Raw genomic sequence first — 14563 nt, forward strand, 5'->3', positions numbered from 1 at the left:
GTCTCCTCATCTCGTTGAGAGTCACTACCAAAGTAGGGCAAAACAGTGTCTGTGATCCCACTCATTCACCGCTATTTTCTCCACAACGATTCCCTGAACTACGAAGTCTGTTCCTGTAGGCAGATAAGTAGGAATAATCGCGGCAGAACGAGACCAAAAAAAACTTAATACGGGATTGGTTTAGACGAACAGTCGATTAAAAGCCTCAAGCTCGATACTGAATGTTACTTTTGGCATTAATTCGACGCACCTTCACTATCCACCCCGACTTCCTGTAGAGCTGACTACATACACTGTGCTGCGACGACTAAGTCGAGCACGGACAAGGGAGGCACAGTGGCTTAGTGTGTCATGAGTCAGGTAGAATGTGGACAGATCGTTTTTGCGATATGGGCAGATAGATCATTGAGCTCCTTATCGTAAAAGGGTTCAACTGAGTACAGACATCAACTCCCAAATAACTGCATTTTACTGTATCGTTGATCAATATTATTTCTCTCTTCAATCGATGTCTTTACAACATAGTTTTGCCCAGTTAACCAGCTCCTCCTTCTGTTGCCTGCACGCTTATTGCGCGCATTTCGATTTGTGTGCCTAATATTGATTACCCGTTCCATATCCCACGTTTTATCTAGCGAATGAGATCCTCACATTGTTAGGATCATATTTTACCACAGGATCCATGGCATGGTTCCTAGGCACGCTACTGATTGCTCCCAGGAGTAAGAATTATGGTTCCCAGGGGACATATAGCTCCCGGGAGTGAAAGGTATAGCTCCGGGGAACGAGGGCTGGTATTCTAGGAGCTTAGGTTACTACTGCTTGGAAAAACCAATCGCGTGCGCAGAAGCATAGAACCTAGGACCAGGTATCATCTAGCACGGATCCAGACCTCACTGATTAGGCTAAGAAGGCGAGCCGGACGCCACCGTTATGTGAGGTGAGGAAAACATATACTTCGTCTTAGGTCTTGTCTAGATATATAAAGTCTGACTTTGAATCTTCATACGGAATGAGCTATATAGTTACAGTACAAGAGAAACGTCTTACTAAATTGATCAATAAATACTTGAACAATGAAAACAAATATATTTCTAAATACTGTGACATCAATTTCTTCTGTCCAACTAGGGAGGCCTTAATCCAGATCAGACGCAGTTGAAGACTGGGATTCATCTATATCATTGAGGTCTTGATGCCGAGAAGGCCCCAGAAAGAATAATCCTGCTAGACAGAGCCCAGAACATGCGGCTAGGCCATAGTATGGGAGCCCAAACCAAATCCCTCTGAGCTTCATACCCTGCGAAAAAAGCCACGATAATGTCGACCCGGCAAACATAGAGAGAGCCGATTGTTTCAAAGATCCCAATCATAGCATTCATCTTTGACTTATTCTGTGCTCCCATGTAGCTCATAATTATTGATCGACATATCGCATTCAAGCCCGCGCCTGATGTTTGAAGCATGAATCCGAAAATTACAAGGCTAAATGTGCGGGGCTCCCGTAAGAAGGCTCCCAAGAATTACCAAACAAGCCGAGGCGCGTCCAAGAATCAGATCCTTGACAGCTGGCCGCAAGCATTTCGAAAGTAGTTTTGATATCCCAGGGAATAAGACAAGTAGCATGAGCATCTGGCCAATCCCACGGGCTGCGAGGAGATAGCCAGCGTCTGCGAAAATCCATTCAAATCGCTTGCTCACATATTGCACGAGCAATGGTCCGTCTATAGGCCACACTCTCGGGATATAGGGTGGAGGAAATGGTGGCTCAATAGCAGAATCACAGTAGAGATCGAATAAGAGACGCATTCCGTGCCACCAACTAATCACATCCCAAACAATCTCTGGAGATATTTTGGTATGATGGTCAACAGGGCCCAAAAAACTTTGAAGCTAACTCGTTTCTACGGCCGAGGGGCCTATCTTCGGAGGGACGTATAGTCTCCTAAAATTCTTGAAAAATGCGCCATAAAAGGCAATATACTTGCTCCGCACCATGTCGCACTCGTGCTGAGAACAATGCGCCTGTTTTCTGAATGTGTTCTCATTAGCCAGGCACCCATTAACAGGCATAGAAGCACACAGTGAGTGATCTGAACACAGCCAAACAAAGGCCCGAATATTCAAAGATGGAGTTCATGAGTCTGCAGCAGCGTGCAAAATGCAAGACATCGTCAGTATCATCGAGCCACTTGACTATTAGAACAAGGATCCCAAATGAAAGATCTAGAATTGCGTCTGAGTCTTAGTTATTCTCCAATAGATAGTACGTGGAAGGTGGGAGTTTGAAAATTCAGAGCAGTGACAAAAGGAGGAAAAAAGTGAAAAGGAAGAAATATTCAGTTGCAGAATAGTGTTGTTCAGGTGCACGGGCAGAAGGGGTTGAAGAGCAGGGCAGCAAAAGGGGATTTCCAAACAAATCAAAAAAATATGGGTGAGCAAAAACATACAACAGTGAGGATTCGCTGGTGGTCACCCACCCAACTACTAACTCACCGGCGTGTGGCTTAAGTACGGCTGAGCGGACGGGAAGCCCTGTTTTCCACACCCTATGGTCGTATGTACTTGACATCATATAGCAATGGATTAAGAGAAGATTGAGAGCGTAGTTCAAATATTTTTTAACTTTGGTGGGAGCTTTGGTGGGAGTTTGAGGTAAATGAATTGAACATTTCTCCTACTACCTTCTACTTGGCCACTTAATTGTTAGAAGCTCCCGAGGTCTCTGAGGGTGGATATCACACTTTGTTACTGCCCAGGTGTGGGCGAACTGTGTTATGTGCGTTGGTCACGACTCGCGCAACGCTGGAGCGGCGCTTATGATGCCTCTAACTTACAACTTTCACTTTTCATAACCCTCTACTGGGTCCTTGGGAAGCAAGTCATATGTCAGCTAGGCTGACAGCTCGCGGAATAAAATTGAGATAGTGCAGAGTTAGCCAAGCCTCAATCAGTTTAGGGCTTATGGGCGTCGCTCCGCTCGATCCACTCATCTGCTCCTTCCGACCACGTGTTTTGGCCTGGACTTTTGATCTTTTGCAAAGTGCCATGCCCCCGTGGCTGTGTAATAGATCTCGGATATGTCATTTTCCAGTGCAGGAGGAGTTATGGATATTAATTGGAATATGCTGCCGCACTTGGGGGCTTTTGGTCAACGTCCGACTCAAACAGAACGATGCAGCCCACCAGATCAAACATATTGGATTTCATAGGCTTCGTTCCAGACGCTGATCAGGCAAAAGCCACGCTGTTCGTCGAAGTATGTAACGACCTTTTTTGAGCCTCCAGTTCACTAATCTTGTGAAGAGCGCGAATAGTATCAATGAAGCCGTGGACCGGTACTACGAAGACCCCGAAAGGTACTCAAATCGACCGATCTCACCTACCAGCAACTCCATCGCAGGCTCCGTGGAAAGCTCTGCTGGGTCTTATAATCTGAGCCAGGCCATGGCGATCATGGTTTCCACCACAGAATCCCCTTCAGCTGCAACAAGCTACCCTCCCTCGGCTGGAAGTCTGATAAGCCCCAGACAAACAATTGCCACGAGCAGTAGTGGAGCGTCTTGTCGTCCCCATGAGAACGCTTTGACGAAAGCCGCACAGGTACGCGCCCAAGATGAGTCCGAGATGCAGAAGATGCTCCACGGCGTCCAACTGTCATGTCGTATCTACAACCCTGAGATTGAGCCTGAGCACGAGACATATCTACTCTGCGATTGCCCTGTTCATAAATACTGGACAAAAAAGTTCGATCGCCTCCCCATGCTTGAAATGTGGTCCAAGGCTGTAATGTATACCGGCGAAAAGCCATATCATGAATTTACACATCTGCGAATTTCCAACAACAACCCATATTCTTCCATCCCGTCTCCTTACACACTGGCGAGCGCTTCACTTAATGGTTTTGCAAAGCCTGATCCGCAATTTCACGTTAGCTTCGTCCGACAAACCATGGATCTAGACGCAGCCCTCAATGACAAAGCACAAGCAGCAGTTGAAACCGCGGAGCCATCGGTTAATATTTGGGGACTCGATCAGCTAGAGTGTCTGGTATCAGACATGTCACTGACCCACCGCCAATCCAACTACGGTGGTCTGGATAGCCCAAAGTTCTCTAAACGCTCAACTCTTAGGAAGGCCTTCTCTGTCAGAAGTTCCGACGAGCGAACGGCCCTAAAGATAAAGAAAAAGCTCGCTGGGTCCATCACCCTACGCAACGAGATTATCAAGGAGGAACAGGACCGATGGCAAGACGAGCTTGAAAGGGACCTTGTCTCAAATTACCAGGAGCGCATTGGAATATTTCAAAGTGTTGCGGCGCTTCGAACACATAAGCCTCTTCAATATCTCCACCTTCTACGAGCAGGATATTTTGAACCCATTCCGATAGCCTGGCAAGGCCGGGTTTCAAATCTCTTGAGGTTTACTATCGACGCCTCTGCGGGATGGAGAGGGTTGACGCCCACATGGAGAGGCTACAAGAATACTTCTGAGGAGCGGCTCTACTGGACTTTGAAACACAGACTTGGAGGCGAAGAAACAACAAAACCAAATCTAATATCGGAACTTGATATGGCGCGGGAGCGGACGGCATTGACTGTGCGAGTGCACCCCCGATATTATTCACCTGATGATATTTTTTACGGTCAATATCCATCAGAAAGTTATTCGAGGCAGATGAAGCCTCCTTTGAGAAGAGGTTCCGAAATCAAATCCCCAACAGATGAGACGATGATATTACTAGATGCTCGTGGCTCTATGGATGCCAGTCCCTTGCATCCCAATTATAAGCAATATCTCATCACAGGGTTTTCAAAGTCTGAGCAACCTAAACATCAAGGTGAAATTAATTCATGGTTCCTTTCCTTTTTCCTGATGTCAAAGGCTTACCGTGCAGAAATAGAATTGGCAAAGGCCGTTCTCCGTCGTTTTGTCCAAGCATTGGGCAAGCATGAAAAGAACACACAAGGATATCCACTTGTAACATTCAGCAGTCAGGCCGAATACATCGACATAGTCAATGGGTGGAGTCTGAATGACGTTTGGAACGGTATCGAATTCAAAGGGGTCAGTCACATCATGGTAGGGTGGCAAAAGCTCAAGGAGATGCATTTCCAGAAGCATTCCGAAACGGCCACATACCACGCAACATACGGGTGGCAGGCTGGTCCCCACACGCCCAAACTGCGACTTCTGTTGATTTTTGGCAGTGAATTCAACGATATGGACGAATTCGAATTGACCTTTCTCGATGCATCCTGGGCTTACGTTACCATCTTTCTGATTGGTGTTGATGGTTGTCCTCATCATCACCGGCGAGCAAGGAGACTACAACGAATGGCCGATTCGAATTCACATATATCTTTCGTTGAAGCGCAAGGCCTTATCCCAGAGCGTTTCGTCACACATGAGCTTCTCAAATGCCATCTCGGCCAAGATATCTCCATGTCTGAGTTTGAAAATCTCGAACAGCAAGCGGCAGAGCTACCATCACCGCTGGGACCTCGAACCCAGAGAGCCCAATCAGGCCAGATTCAACTGGAACAATTGCTGGCTGAACTACCGCCGATGGATAACACAGGAATCCGGCAAACACATCCCCATCATCCAAATGCGCCAGGTCTATATGAGCTACCGTACAATCCAAGACCAGCAGAATTACCTGCCATTGAAAGCTCGGTGCGGCCTGCAAGGCCAATCCGACCACCTCCCTTGCCTCCGCAGCCGCAGATAGATCATCCCCTAGACCCTCCGCCTCCGTATGTAGAGAGGGAATAAGAAAGTTGCATTGTTGGAGTTGCCAGTCATATTGGAATTCCAGTTTGTTGATATACCCGATTTATGTTATCATTCTATCTGCTAGCTGGAAACATCGCATAGCACTCTCCATACCCGTTAGTAATAGGAAATCAAAATTATACACTTAAGTCACCTATGTCTGAGGAGAAGGGGTAATTGTAACGGCGAGGGTGATAAGGCTTGCTATGAAGTCACTCTCCCGAAACTAAACATCCAGCCATGACCGTGGTATTGCCTTGGCCTCCATCATTATGCCGCTTGTAGGCCCAGTAGGCGAGAATTCTGATCGTCCGCGTGATTTTAAAGATTGTAAAAGATGGCACATTGCAGATTATGTATGACACTTCAACTGTTTGAGTACTGAGAAACAACATATAATCGAATAAGTAAGATTCCAATCAAAATTCATTGAACAAGACTCGGAGGATCAAATGTTGCAGATTACAACTGGCAAGTGCTGATACGAAACCCATCTGACAATTTTAGTAATTCTTGCACCTCCTAAATTTATTGTCGGTCTATCTAGCGTTGGGGGAGGAATCGGTAAATCTCTCTGTAGAAGAAGGCTTACAATGTGTTCCATCGAGCCGCAATACTTGACTGTACTACCGCGATATAAAAGCACAACGCGGTACTTGTCTACATCTACCTCATCCAAGAACTCCTCACCTCGAAACAGTGGGTATTCATACTTGACGGCAGCATTGTCGACAAATTTAAATTTAAAGTCCTCGTAGTTTTTGAATGCATGGGGTTATCTTCCTTTTCCTATATCGGAACATTCTATCAACAGTGCTCTCATGAAGAAATATCGCAGAGGGTCCAAAGTTGAGGGTAATCTTACCAACGGTTTTTCTTTCATTGATTTTCAACATGGCTGCATCAATCGCTTTCTCCAGATTCTTTCGGCTAAATGTGACACCTTCCACAGACTCCATTGATAAATTAGCAACACGATTGAGATTTGAAAGCAAGAAAGAACAAGCGGATGTGATTTAACGCTATAGTACCTCCACAAAAAACACCAGTGGCTGGTAGTTTTACCTCACGTTGAATGGAAATGGGCTGCTATGTGGTTACAATATCCTGGAGATCATCCAGATCATCCGGATCATCCTAGTTGTCATTCACATCCACAGGGAAGAATTTCGGGAAGTCAGGCATATTGAAGTTTCCCTCGGTAGTGATCATTTGGTCAGACAACTCGTTGGTGTCAATATCGATATGAATAGAAAGTGGTTAAGCCATCGCGGCGAGCACTCCAATGAACAAAGTAATGCCAATGATCTTTATGTGACTCTTTAGTAATAGAACCGGTTTTGAAAAAATTGAAATTGTGATAACTCTCAGTAGTTTTCACAATAGAGCAGAAAGACCCTTGATTATATATTCCAAAGTACAGTCGGCGAAACCGGTTTTCTCGCTTGAATATGCGGCGATATTGTGACGGGGTTTCCAATCCCCAATCGCTCCTGATAAACTGAAGTATGTAGATCATGGTATTGATATTATTGACACGGATTTTTAGCGAGGTTACCGAAATCCAGTCGCTCTGGGTAAATTGAAACCTAGAAATCACAGCTGTGATAGTGGCGGAGCTTCGGCGCCAGTGAAATACCACTACCTTTGTCCTTTTTTTACTTCTTCAATGAAGCGGAACTGGGCTTCACCGCCCATCTTCTAGCGTTAAGGTCCTTCGCGGGCTGATCCGGGTTGAAGACATTGTCAGGTGGGGAGTTTGGCTGGGGCAGCACATCTGCTAAACAACTCCATTATAGCCTTGACCTCGGATTTTCGACCTCTTTTCTCCTTCCCCTGCCTTCAACTCGTCTATCTTGCATTCATCGCCCCCTTTCATTCACTCTTGTCCCCACCACTACACCTTAGCTTTCAGCCGACGCACTGCCCTTTTCAGTTTACCGGAGAATGCTTTCGAGAGACATTGTTTGATATTACTGGACTTTCCCAGTTTTAATTATGTTTCTTCAATCACTTCCAGACGAAATTCTCCTGCGGACTCTATCTTACCTTCCATCTCATATTGATGCTGCAGCGCTGTCTCTACAATGCCACCGTTGGCATCGGCTTTGCGACATGTCCAATCGGCGCAAATACCGCCACGTAAAACTCCGAAACACCATGGACTTAGCAGTGGAATTAAAAATGCTCCGATCGATCCTCAAAACCCCTCGGTATGGGGGGTATGTTCGCCACATAGAGCTGAACCGATCCCCATCACTAGATTATGGGTTTGTGCAGTCGTACACAGCCAAACCACCGCAGCGGTCCCTTCGATCAAAGGACGAGGTCCGCCTGGCTGCGGCGATCAAGCAGGCCGTCTTTGATTGCCCGGAACAACAGGAGAAGATGCTCAATATCTTACTACAGAATCCGGCTAGCATGGAGTATCTCCCCCTTCCTCTAGACTTTTCCCCTCTTTCTCTGTTCGTCTCTGACTTTGATTAGCCATAACGACCCACGAGCCCCGTTCCTCGCCCAGGCGTTGGCAGCGTTACTGGTCAGCGTTTCGCCACTATTAGAATCCTTGAGTTTCTGCCCTGTCGGCCAGGAACCATCGAAACTCTCAAAATCATCCGCTCAAGCCAATGGAAATCCACTACGGGAAAGTGATTATTTCCTTAAGCATTTCTTAGACCGGGCGAACAGTATCCCTCAGGAGACCCTGCCATTCCTGCATCATCTTCGCCAGGTCCGATTTCTTGTCGATCCTGATACAAGAATCCATCGCTGGCACTATTACCAGCCCTATGATCTGTACGGCAGCCTCAACCTGGTATACCGGCTCCTCGCAGTAGAATCCGTCTGATTCGACGCGGTTATGAGCAATAGCACGGAGAGGCTGAGTATTGAGCCCCCACCCCGATCCGCTAAATTATACCAGCATTACCATTCGAAACTCCAATATAGATAACCGCCATCTGGTGCGGGTCATTGAGTCAGCCAAACGACTTGAAGATTTTACGTATGCGGTCTGTAGCCGAGGCTCGACGGATGGCATACTAAGCATGTTCAGCCCGGATCACGTCTTCCGGGCGCTCCTCTGGCATGCCAATTCTTTGATAGATCTGGATTTGGATGTCGAGGCCGAAATCCCACTGCCAGAGACATTCGACCCTACTCTCGGTCTTTGCACCAGCCCTCCCATCAACAGGAACTCCAAAAGCCCCAGCTGGAGCAGGCCTTGCCTTGTTCTCTTCGTGGGCTTGCGAATTTGAGGAGACTGAGTCTCGGAATCCATACCATCTACTACCTATCGCGAGGAATCGGTGCTGATCAGATCGACGATGCATCATTTGCTATTGTGGATCATCTCCCATCAAACTTGGAAGCGCATTGTATCTATGGGTACGAAAAGGGGATGAAACCGCAGGTAAGGGGTCTTCCTGCCGATGTGTTTGATAGGCAATTGGAGAAATTACTCGCTGAGAAGTATATAAAATTGCCCCGATTGTCATATATCGAGAGGATCAATGAACTCACCGAAAACGCGAGCACCATCAAGCAGCCAGCGACTAACGATGAGGATCTGTGGGAGAGAGATACAGATGATGAATGGACTGATCATGAATATAATTAGGCAGTATGACTTGGTCTTCACTACTCAACCGCGTTTGATCGAGGCGAACTTCCTGCTGTCAATAGATGTACTATAGAATGAGGATATTACAGTGTAAGGTCCTAAACCACACCACGCATTTCTGATGCATATCTACTCCGGGGCTTCATCAGCCGTGATAGAGTTCCATGTGTAGAGAGGTCTCACGCAATAGGTGAGCCCAACTTGCAACAACTCGGTACAATCTGCGGAGCCAGTCCCTGCAATGCTCGGATTCACGTCGCGGAACAGCCCGATCGTGATGCCGTTGGAGGTGCAGATACTAACACACGTATCATCTGCACTAGTGACCTCATACCAACGGCCACAGTAGGCCGTGGTGTCATTGGCGACCGTGGCGTTCGTCGGGGGAGCTATCGCAGCAGTCGTGTACCCAGTACTTTCACTCGGGGTAGTCAGCACTCTCGGGATGGGATCGGTGATGCTGTAGTATCCAGCCTGGGGGGTGAGATAGATCGTGTGCCCGTTGGTCTATGTGGTAGTCTGCAGGTTGTCGCACCAGAAGTTGAGCCAGGGATTGTATCTTCTGATCACCCTGATGTCCAAGTCTTGCGCAAGTTCAATGGAGTCGCTGGTATCCTCATCCTGGAGGATGTAGAGAGTATCGCAGGTCAGAGGCAGACACAGATCAATGCCGACGGTGACCTCGGTACAGTTGTAAAGAAGCTTAGAGTTAAACTCCAGTAACGAAGCCGATGCAACGGAGTGCGTCTGCGCAATCGAGTCACATGTATCATTAGCTTTGGTCGTGTAAATTGCTTCCGTAAAGCAAGACACCGGATCCTCGGCCAAGGTGATCACTGGGGCGTGGATTTTTGTGGGACCACATTCGCCAGGGCATATGGCGTATATGTATTCCAGTGTTTCTTGGTAGGAGAGATCTAGCCCGGTGTTGTAGACGGAGTAAGGAGAGGACTGCATAACGCGGTATTTTTCCACGTTGCAATAGGAGCAAAGCTCAGCCTCGGGCATTTCGTAGTAGAACTCCACGTCAGTGAAGCCGTCAATTAAGTCTGATGTGCATGTTAGTTATGTGTGTGCAGACAGAATCCAGAAAAGACCCACCATCACAATAGGCATCAGTCTCGAGATTCTTGATGTATGTTTCGTTATAGCCAGCCCAAAGAGTTCCCCCTATGCGAGTCGGCAAACCATCGCCTCTGGGGGAAGTGATATTTTGGCCCGCACAGGCGATACTGACCGTGCCATACCAATTCTTCAGGGAGAGGCCACAGCCCTGATCACAGACCGAATCAGTCTCAAGAGTGGTGTCCAACAAGCCATGGTACGTTGCGCGTTGCCAGCTTCGTAGAATCGAGTCACACTTGATGGTTTGATTGAGCGCTGTTTTGTAGGTGGAAGTCATGTTAGACAACATGCTGGACGCAGGGTTATACAGCTGAAATCCTGCAAAGTTATGTTGCTCAACCATCGTTTCTTCGGACATTCGCACCCAGGCCAGAATGGAAGAGATGTATCCATTTCGATTGTCTTTTGCATAAGTAATTAACTCGCCCACGGGAGTCACCATCTCGACAATCGCTTTCGTACACAGGTTGTATATCCAAATGTCCTTGCTTTGTTCGATCTCGAAACCCTTTTACCCTATGGTCGTATGTGCTTTCAATGTGGTTGCAAGAGTACATAATCAGCCATTTAGAACAGATTGAAAGGTTCACCCTTGGAAAAAGTGTGCATTCAAGTGTTGATGGCTAGCATGAATACCTGTGAACCAACGCACTTTTGAAACAGGCGCGAGCACTGAGTTTCATGGCACTAGCCTTGCCTTTGCGTCGTTTGTTAGGTGAGCTATGGTGGTGCATGCGGTGTATTGTAGTAGATCAAGGAGAGATGGATTCAACGCGGATGAAGTAGCCTGAGGAATATCTGACGGGACTCTGAAATATCATGTGCCGTGCGAGTGATGTACACATCAAAGAAGAAGTCGTCTTTCCATATCAAATGCCCTGCTTTTCGACCCGGTCATATATGTCACGTAGTGAAACGCTGGTAACTGAAAGACGAAGCTAATCTGACTTTACAACATATAGATAGAGTGCTTGCTTGTCAGTGTCATCCTCGAGCCATCAGTGATGTAAAGACTTTGAATTTCTATCAAACCCTCCGCCATTGTCATTTCTACGTGCGAGAAATATTTCAAGAAATTTTCATGGAGTGATTTACTAAGTTCAAGCCGTCATTTACAACTAGAGAAATTGAGCACATAGATCAAAGTAGGAAGCGCATCAGCTCCTGCGGGAAAAGACCGAAAAATGTGAACATTGGACTAAAGGATAGTAGAAAATGACATGATGCAAACAGTAATGAGAGATATTGTTGTTGCAAATTCTATCACAGAAAAAGACATGGTTGCTCAATTGCGTGGGATGGGATACTCGGCGGTGTGCTTCCAGGGGTACATAAGTAGATTCTGGGCATTCAGGAGATTGATATACTGTGCTAATACACTCACCATGGCGAGAAAATCCTCACGACCATCGGATTGATTGTCATTTCCTTCAACGTTGAGGGTAATAAGTTCGTCAATTTTACGATGGCTGTCGCGGAGGTATTCCTGTCCCACGTATCCCAGAAACTCAGCGGGAGTGGAGACAAGCTTTCGATAAAGAATGACCAGATGTTTGAGATCGAACTGAGGATATGAGGCAGCAATTTCGAGTATATTGTCAAAGAGGTAATAACCCAATGTGCGAACCTCACTGTTCGAGAAAAGCATAGCAGCAAAGTAAGAGTCCTTGGCTCCCGGATTTGAAGGAGCTCGACCGCTATGTATTTTTCGGATATCTTCTGAAACATCTGACCAAGACTTATCCGTCTGATGCATGAGACGAGGAGGTTAGCTCTCTATGCAAGGATTCTAGAGGAAACAATAGACACATACTTCGTTATGGATCTCTTGAACAAGCTCTTTCACTTCTTTGGTGACACCGGTACGTTGTAGACGAAGTGCAAGACTTTCAGGGCCAGGCTCAGGGGTTGAAGCATCCCAAAGTATTACTTCAATGGGTTGCTTCAACTCAAGCTGAGTTTTCCAAACCTCGTTTCCAAGCCAACGCAGTTTCTCCAGGTCCTCGGGAATCACATTTCCACAAGGCGCTGCAGGCTGGTGCTCAGTCACCCGACCGTACTTTATGGCCAGATGCTGAAACTTTGAAAGAAAGACAGTTCCGTCAGGCTCAAGTGTGCGGTCGGGGATCTTGTATTCTGGGTTCGTGTACTATGCGAGATGGGTATTAGAGATTAAAAAGAATCTTGAAACATTGACTAACGAGCAAAGACTCCGATGGAACAAGATGATAAAGGTGATCACCCGTAACAAGGGCATGCGTCTGGAGAGAGCGATACGGAAGGGTATCCCATAGAAGGTTCACTAATTTAGAATTCAAATCATTCATCGTCACTGTGACAGTCACATCCAGCTTAGGCCATTTGATTCTGAGCTCACGCGGTGTCTGGCTACTGGTGTGCTGATCCATGATGAATAGAATATGTAACAAAGCTGTAGATATTTCAAAGGTATATTGAGATTTAATTTTGAGGGCAGTATGTTCTCAAACCATCCCTTTTATATTTATCTGAGCATACTCGAAAGAAAGGTAAAAAGACCCTCAGCGCACAGTGATGCGGAAAGTTCATACCATGTTGACGTCTGCATAATTCATACTTTGCCGCAGCCTTTGACAAATATGGAGCATGACTAGAAACCAAGGCACAACATAGTAAATGATCAGGTTTTTCTTACATGTAGTGTGGTTGCACAGCGTTAGTAAGGTAAGCCCAACATTGGAAAAGTTGAGACTTGGCGGAGCGAGCCAATGGTTTGCCAAGACCACCAGGTACGAGTAAACTTTGTCATGTCATCACAAATCACATCAATGATTCACGATTCATAACGGGAGACGTCCAGCGAGAATAACACCTGCACGAAGTTCCTAAGTGAGGAGCTAGTTTTAAAAGCATTGTGAAACACCCCGTGTACCTAATCACTACCTCGGACGGATCTTGAACCGAAATCTAAACAGCACTTCATTCAACACAAAGTACGTTTGGCCACCACATTATCCGCCAAATCTAGAAAACCTTGCAGCCCCCGTAAGCCCCCCTTCGTGAACGTTGTATGCCCGAAACACCAAATCGGAGCAAACACGGGCCTCTGATGACCAAGAATTGGCGTTGAAGTGACATGCAACATACAAAAAAAACTTGTTTGACAGCCCTCCTATTTCTCGCAGCTATATGTCAGAATCCTCAATAGGGAATTATTGACATAGAATGACATATCCGGCTCGAAATGTATTACTCTGTAGGGCGCATTGCTTATGGCAAAGTTGGATGTGGATGTCCCTGGTGCCGAAGTTGACAATATCCAGGTGGCTTGGAGACTAGCATTACCTCATTGTCCGGATTTATAAGTCCAATAGATACAGCCAAGACTAGATCGGCTACTTCACTCAATACAAAGCTCAGAACACAAATTAAACAGCAATGGATACCAACAATGTTGACCCGTTCCGCAAAACTTGTCTCATACCGTATCCCAACGTCGATGACCTTCCACCGATTCTGCGCGATAAACTGGAAATATTGCCATTTCGTCGCAACATTCTCCTGACGATTGCACATTCTCACGGTCTTGCACCCCACTTACTGGGTCTCATCGGTGCCTGCTTCGATGGCACCCAGCGAGGTCTGCCCACGCTTGAGTGGCAATTGATTGTCTTGCGGGCTGCCACTGTTCTCGGAGCGAAGTACGAATGGGATGTGAATATCCCAGTTGCTGAAGTCCACAACATGCCCCAAGAGAAGATCGAAAATATTGGTTGTCCAATTTCAGTCATTCATGACACCAGTCAAGGCCCATGGACACTCCGAGACAGGGTTTTACTACGTATGGTAGATGAGCAGTTGTCTACGTATACAAACGAGGAAAAGACCATTCAAGATGCTTTGGAACTTCTTGGGGCTGATATGGTTGTGGAGGTGATCATTATTATCGGAATCTATGCTTTGTTGGCTAGGCTGATTAAAGGGCTGGGTGTGGATGATGATCCGGAGATTCCGGATTTGAAGGAGAAGATCAGGGAGGCCATCACAGCTACCAGGTAG

The 14563-nt window shown here is 46.6% G+C and overlaps 6 protein-coding genes across 6 annotated transcripts; 3 read left to right on the forward strand and 3 right to left on the reverse strand.

The window, feature by feature from the left end:
* Positions 1-3175: 3175 nt before the first annotated feature.
* On the forward strand, positions 3176-5778 carry N7529_011244 (uncharacterized protein; the record flags this gene model as incomplete). Its single annotated transcript, XM_057246770.1, has 2 exons — positions 3176-3259; positions 3307-5778. 2 exons carry the CDS (start codon positions 3176-3178, stop codon positions 5776-5778), a joined length of 2556 nt encoding a protein of 851 aa, XP_057092119.1.
* Positions 5779-7893: 2115 nt separating this feature from the next.
* On the forward strand, positions 7894-8626 carry N7529_011245 (uncharacterized protein; the record flags this gene model as incomplete). The annotated part of the gene is made up of 2 exons (XM_057246771.1): positions 7894-8204; positions 8266-8626. The coding sequence occupies 2 exons, from the start codon at positions 7894-7896 to the stop codon at positions 8624-8626; spliced, it is 672 nt and encodes a 223-aa protein (XP_057092120.1).
* Positions 8627-8819: 193 nt separating this feature from the next.
* Positions 8820-9110, reverse strand: N7529_011246 (uncharacterized protein; the record flags this gene model as incomplete). Its single annotated transcript, XM_057246772.1, has 1 exon — positions 8820-9110. One exon carries the CDS (start codon positions 9108-9110, stop codon positions 8820-8822), a length of 291 nt encoding a protein of 96 aa, XP_057092121.1.
* Positions 9111-9907: 797 nt separating this feature from the next.
* On the reverse strand, positions 9908-10967 carry N7529_011247 (LysM peptidoglycan-binding domain-containing protein; the record flags this gene model as incomplete). Its single annotated transcript, XM_057246773.1, has 2 exons — positions 9908-10449; positions 10502-10967. 2 exons carry the CDS (start codon positions 10965-10967, stop codon positions 9908-9910), a joined length of 1008 nt encoding a protein of 335 aa, XP_057092122.1.
* Positions 10968-11810: 843 nt separating this feature from the next.
* N7529_011248 (uncharacterized protein) lies at positions 11811-12933 on the reverse strand (the record flags this gene model as incomplete). Its single annotated transcript, XM_057246774.1, has 3 exons — positions 11811-12272; positions 12339-12674; positions 12727-12933. The coding sequence occupies 3 exons, from the start codon at positions 12931-12933 to the stop codon at positions 11811-11813; spliced, it is 1005 nt and encodes a 334-aa protein (XP_057092123.1).
* Positions 12934-13942: 1009 nt separating this feature from the next.
* Positions 13943-14563, forward strand: N7529_011249 (uncharacterized protein; the record flags this gene model as incomplete). Its single annotated transcript, XM_057246775.1, has 1 exon — positions 13943-14563. The coding sequence occupies one exon, from the start codon at positions 13943-13945 to the stop codon at positions 14561-14563; it is 621 nt and encodes a 206-aa protein (XP_057092124.1).

The sequence above is a fragment of the Penicillium soppii genome (assembly GCF_028829465.1).
Source record: "Penicillium soppii strain IBT 18220 chromosome Unknown utg000010l, whole genome shotgun sequence".
In the NCBI taxonomy this organism is placed as follows: domain Eukaryota; kingdom Fungi; phylum Ascomycota; class Eurotiomycetes; order Eurotiales; family Aspergillaceae; genus Penicillium; species Penicillium soppii.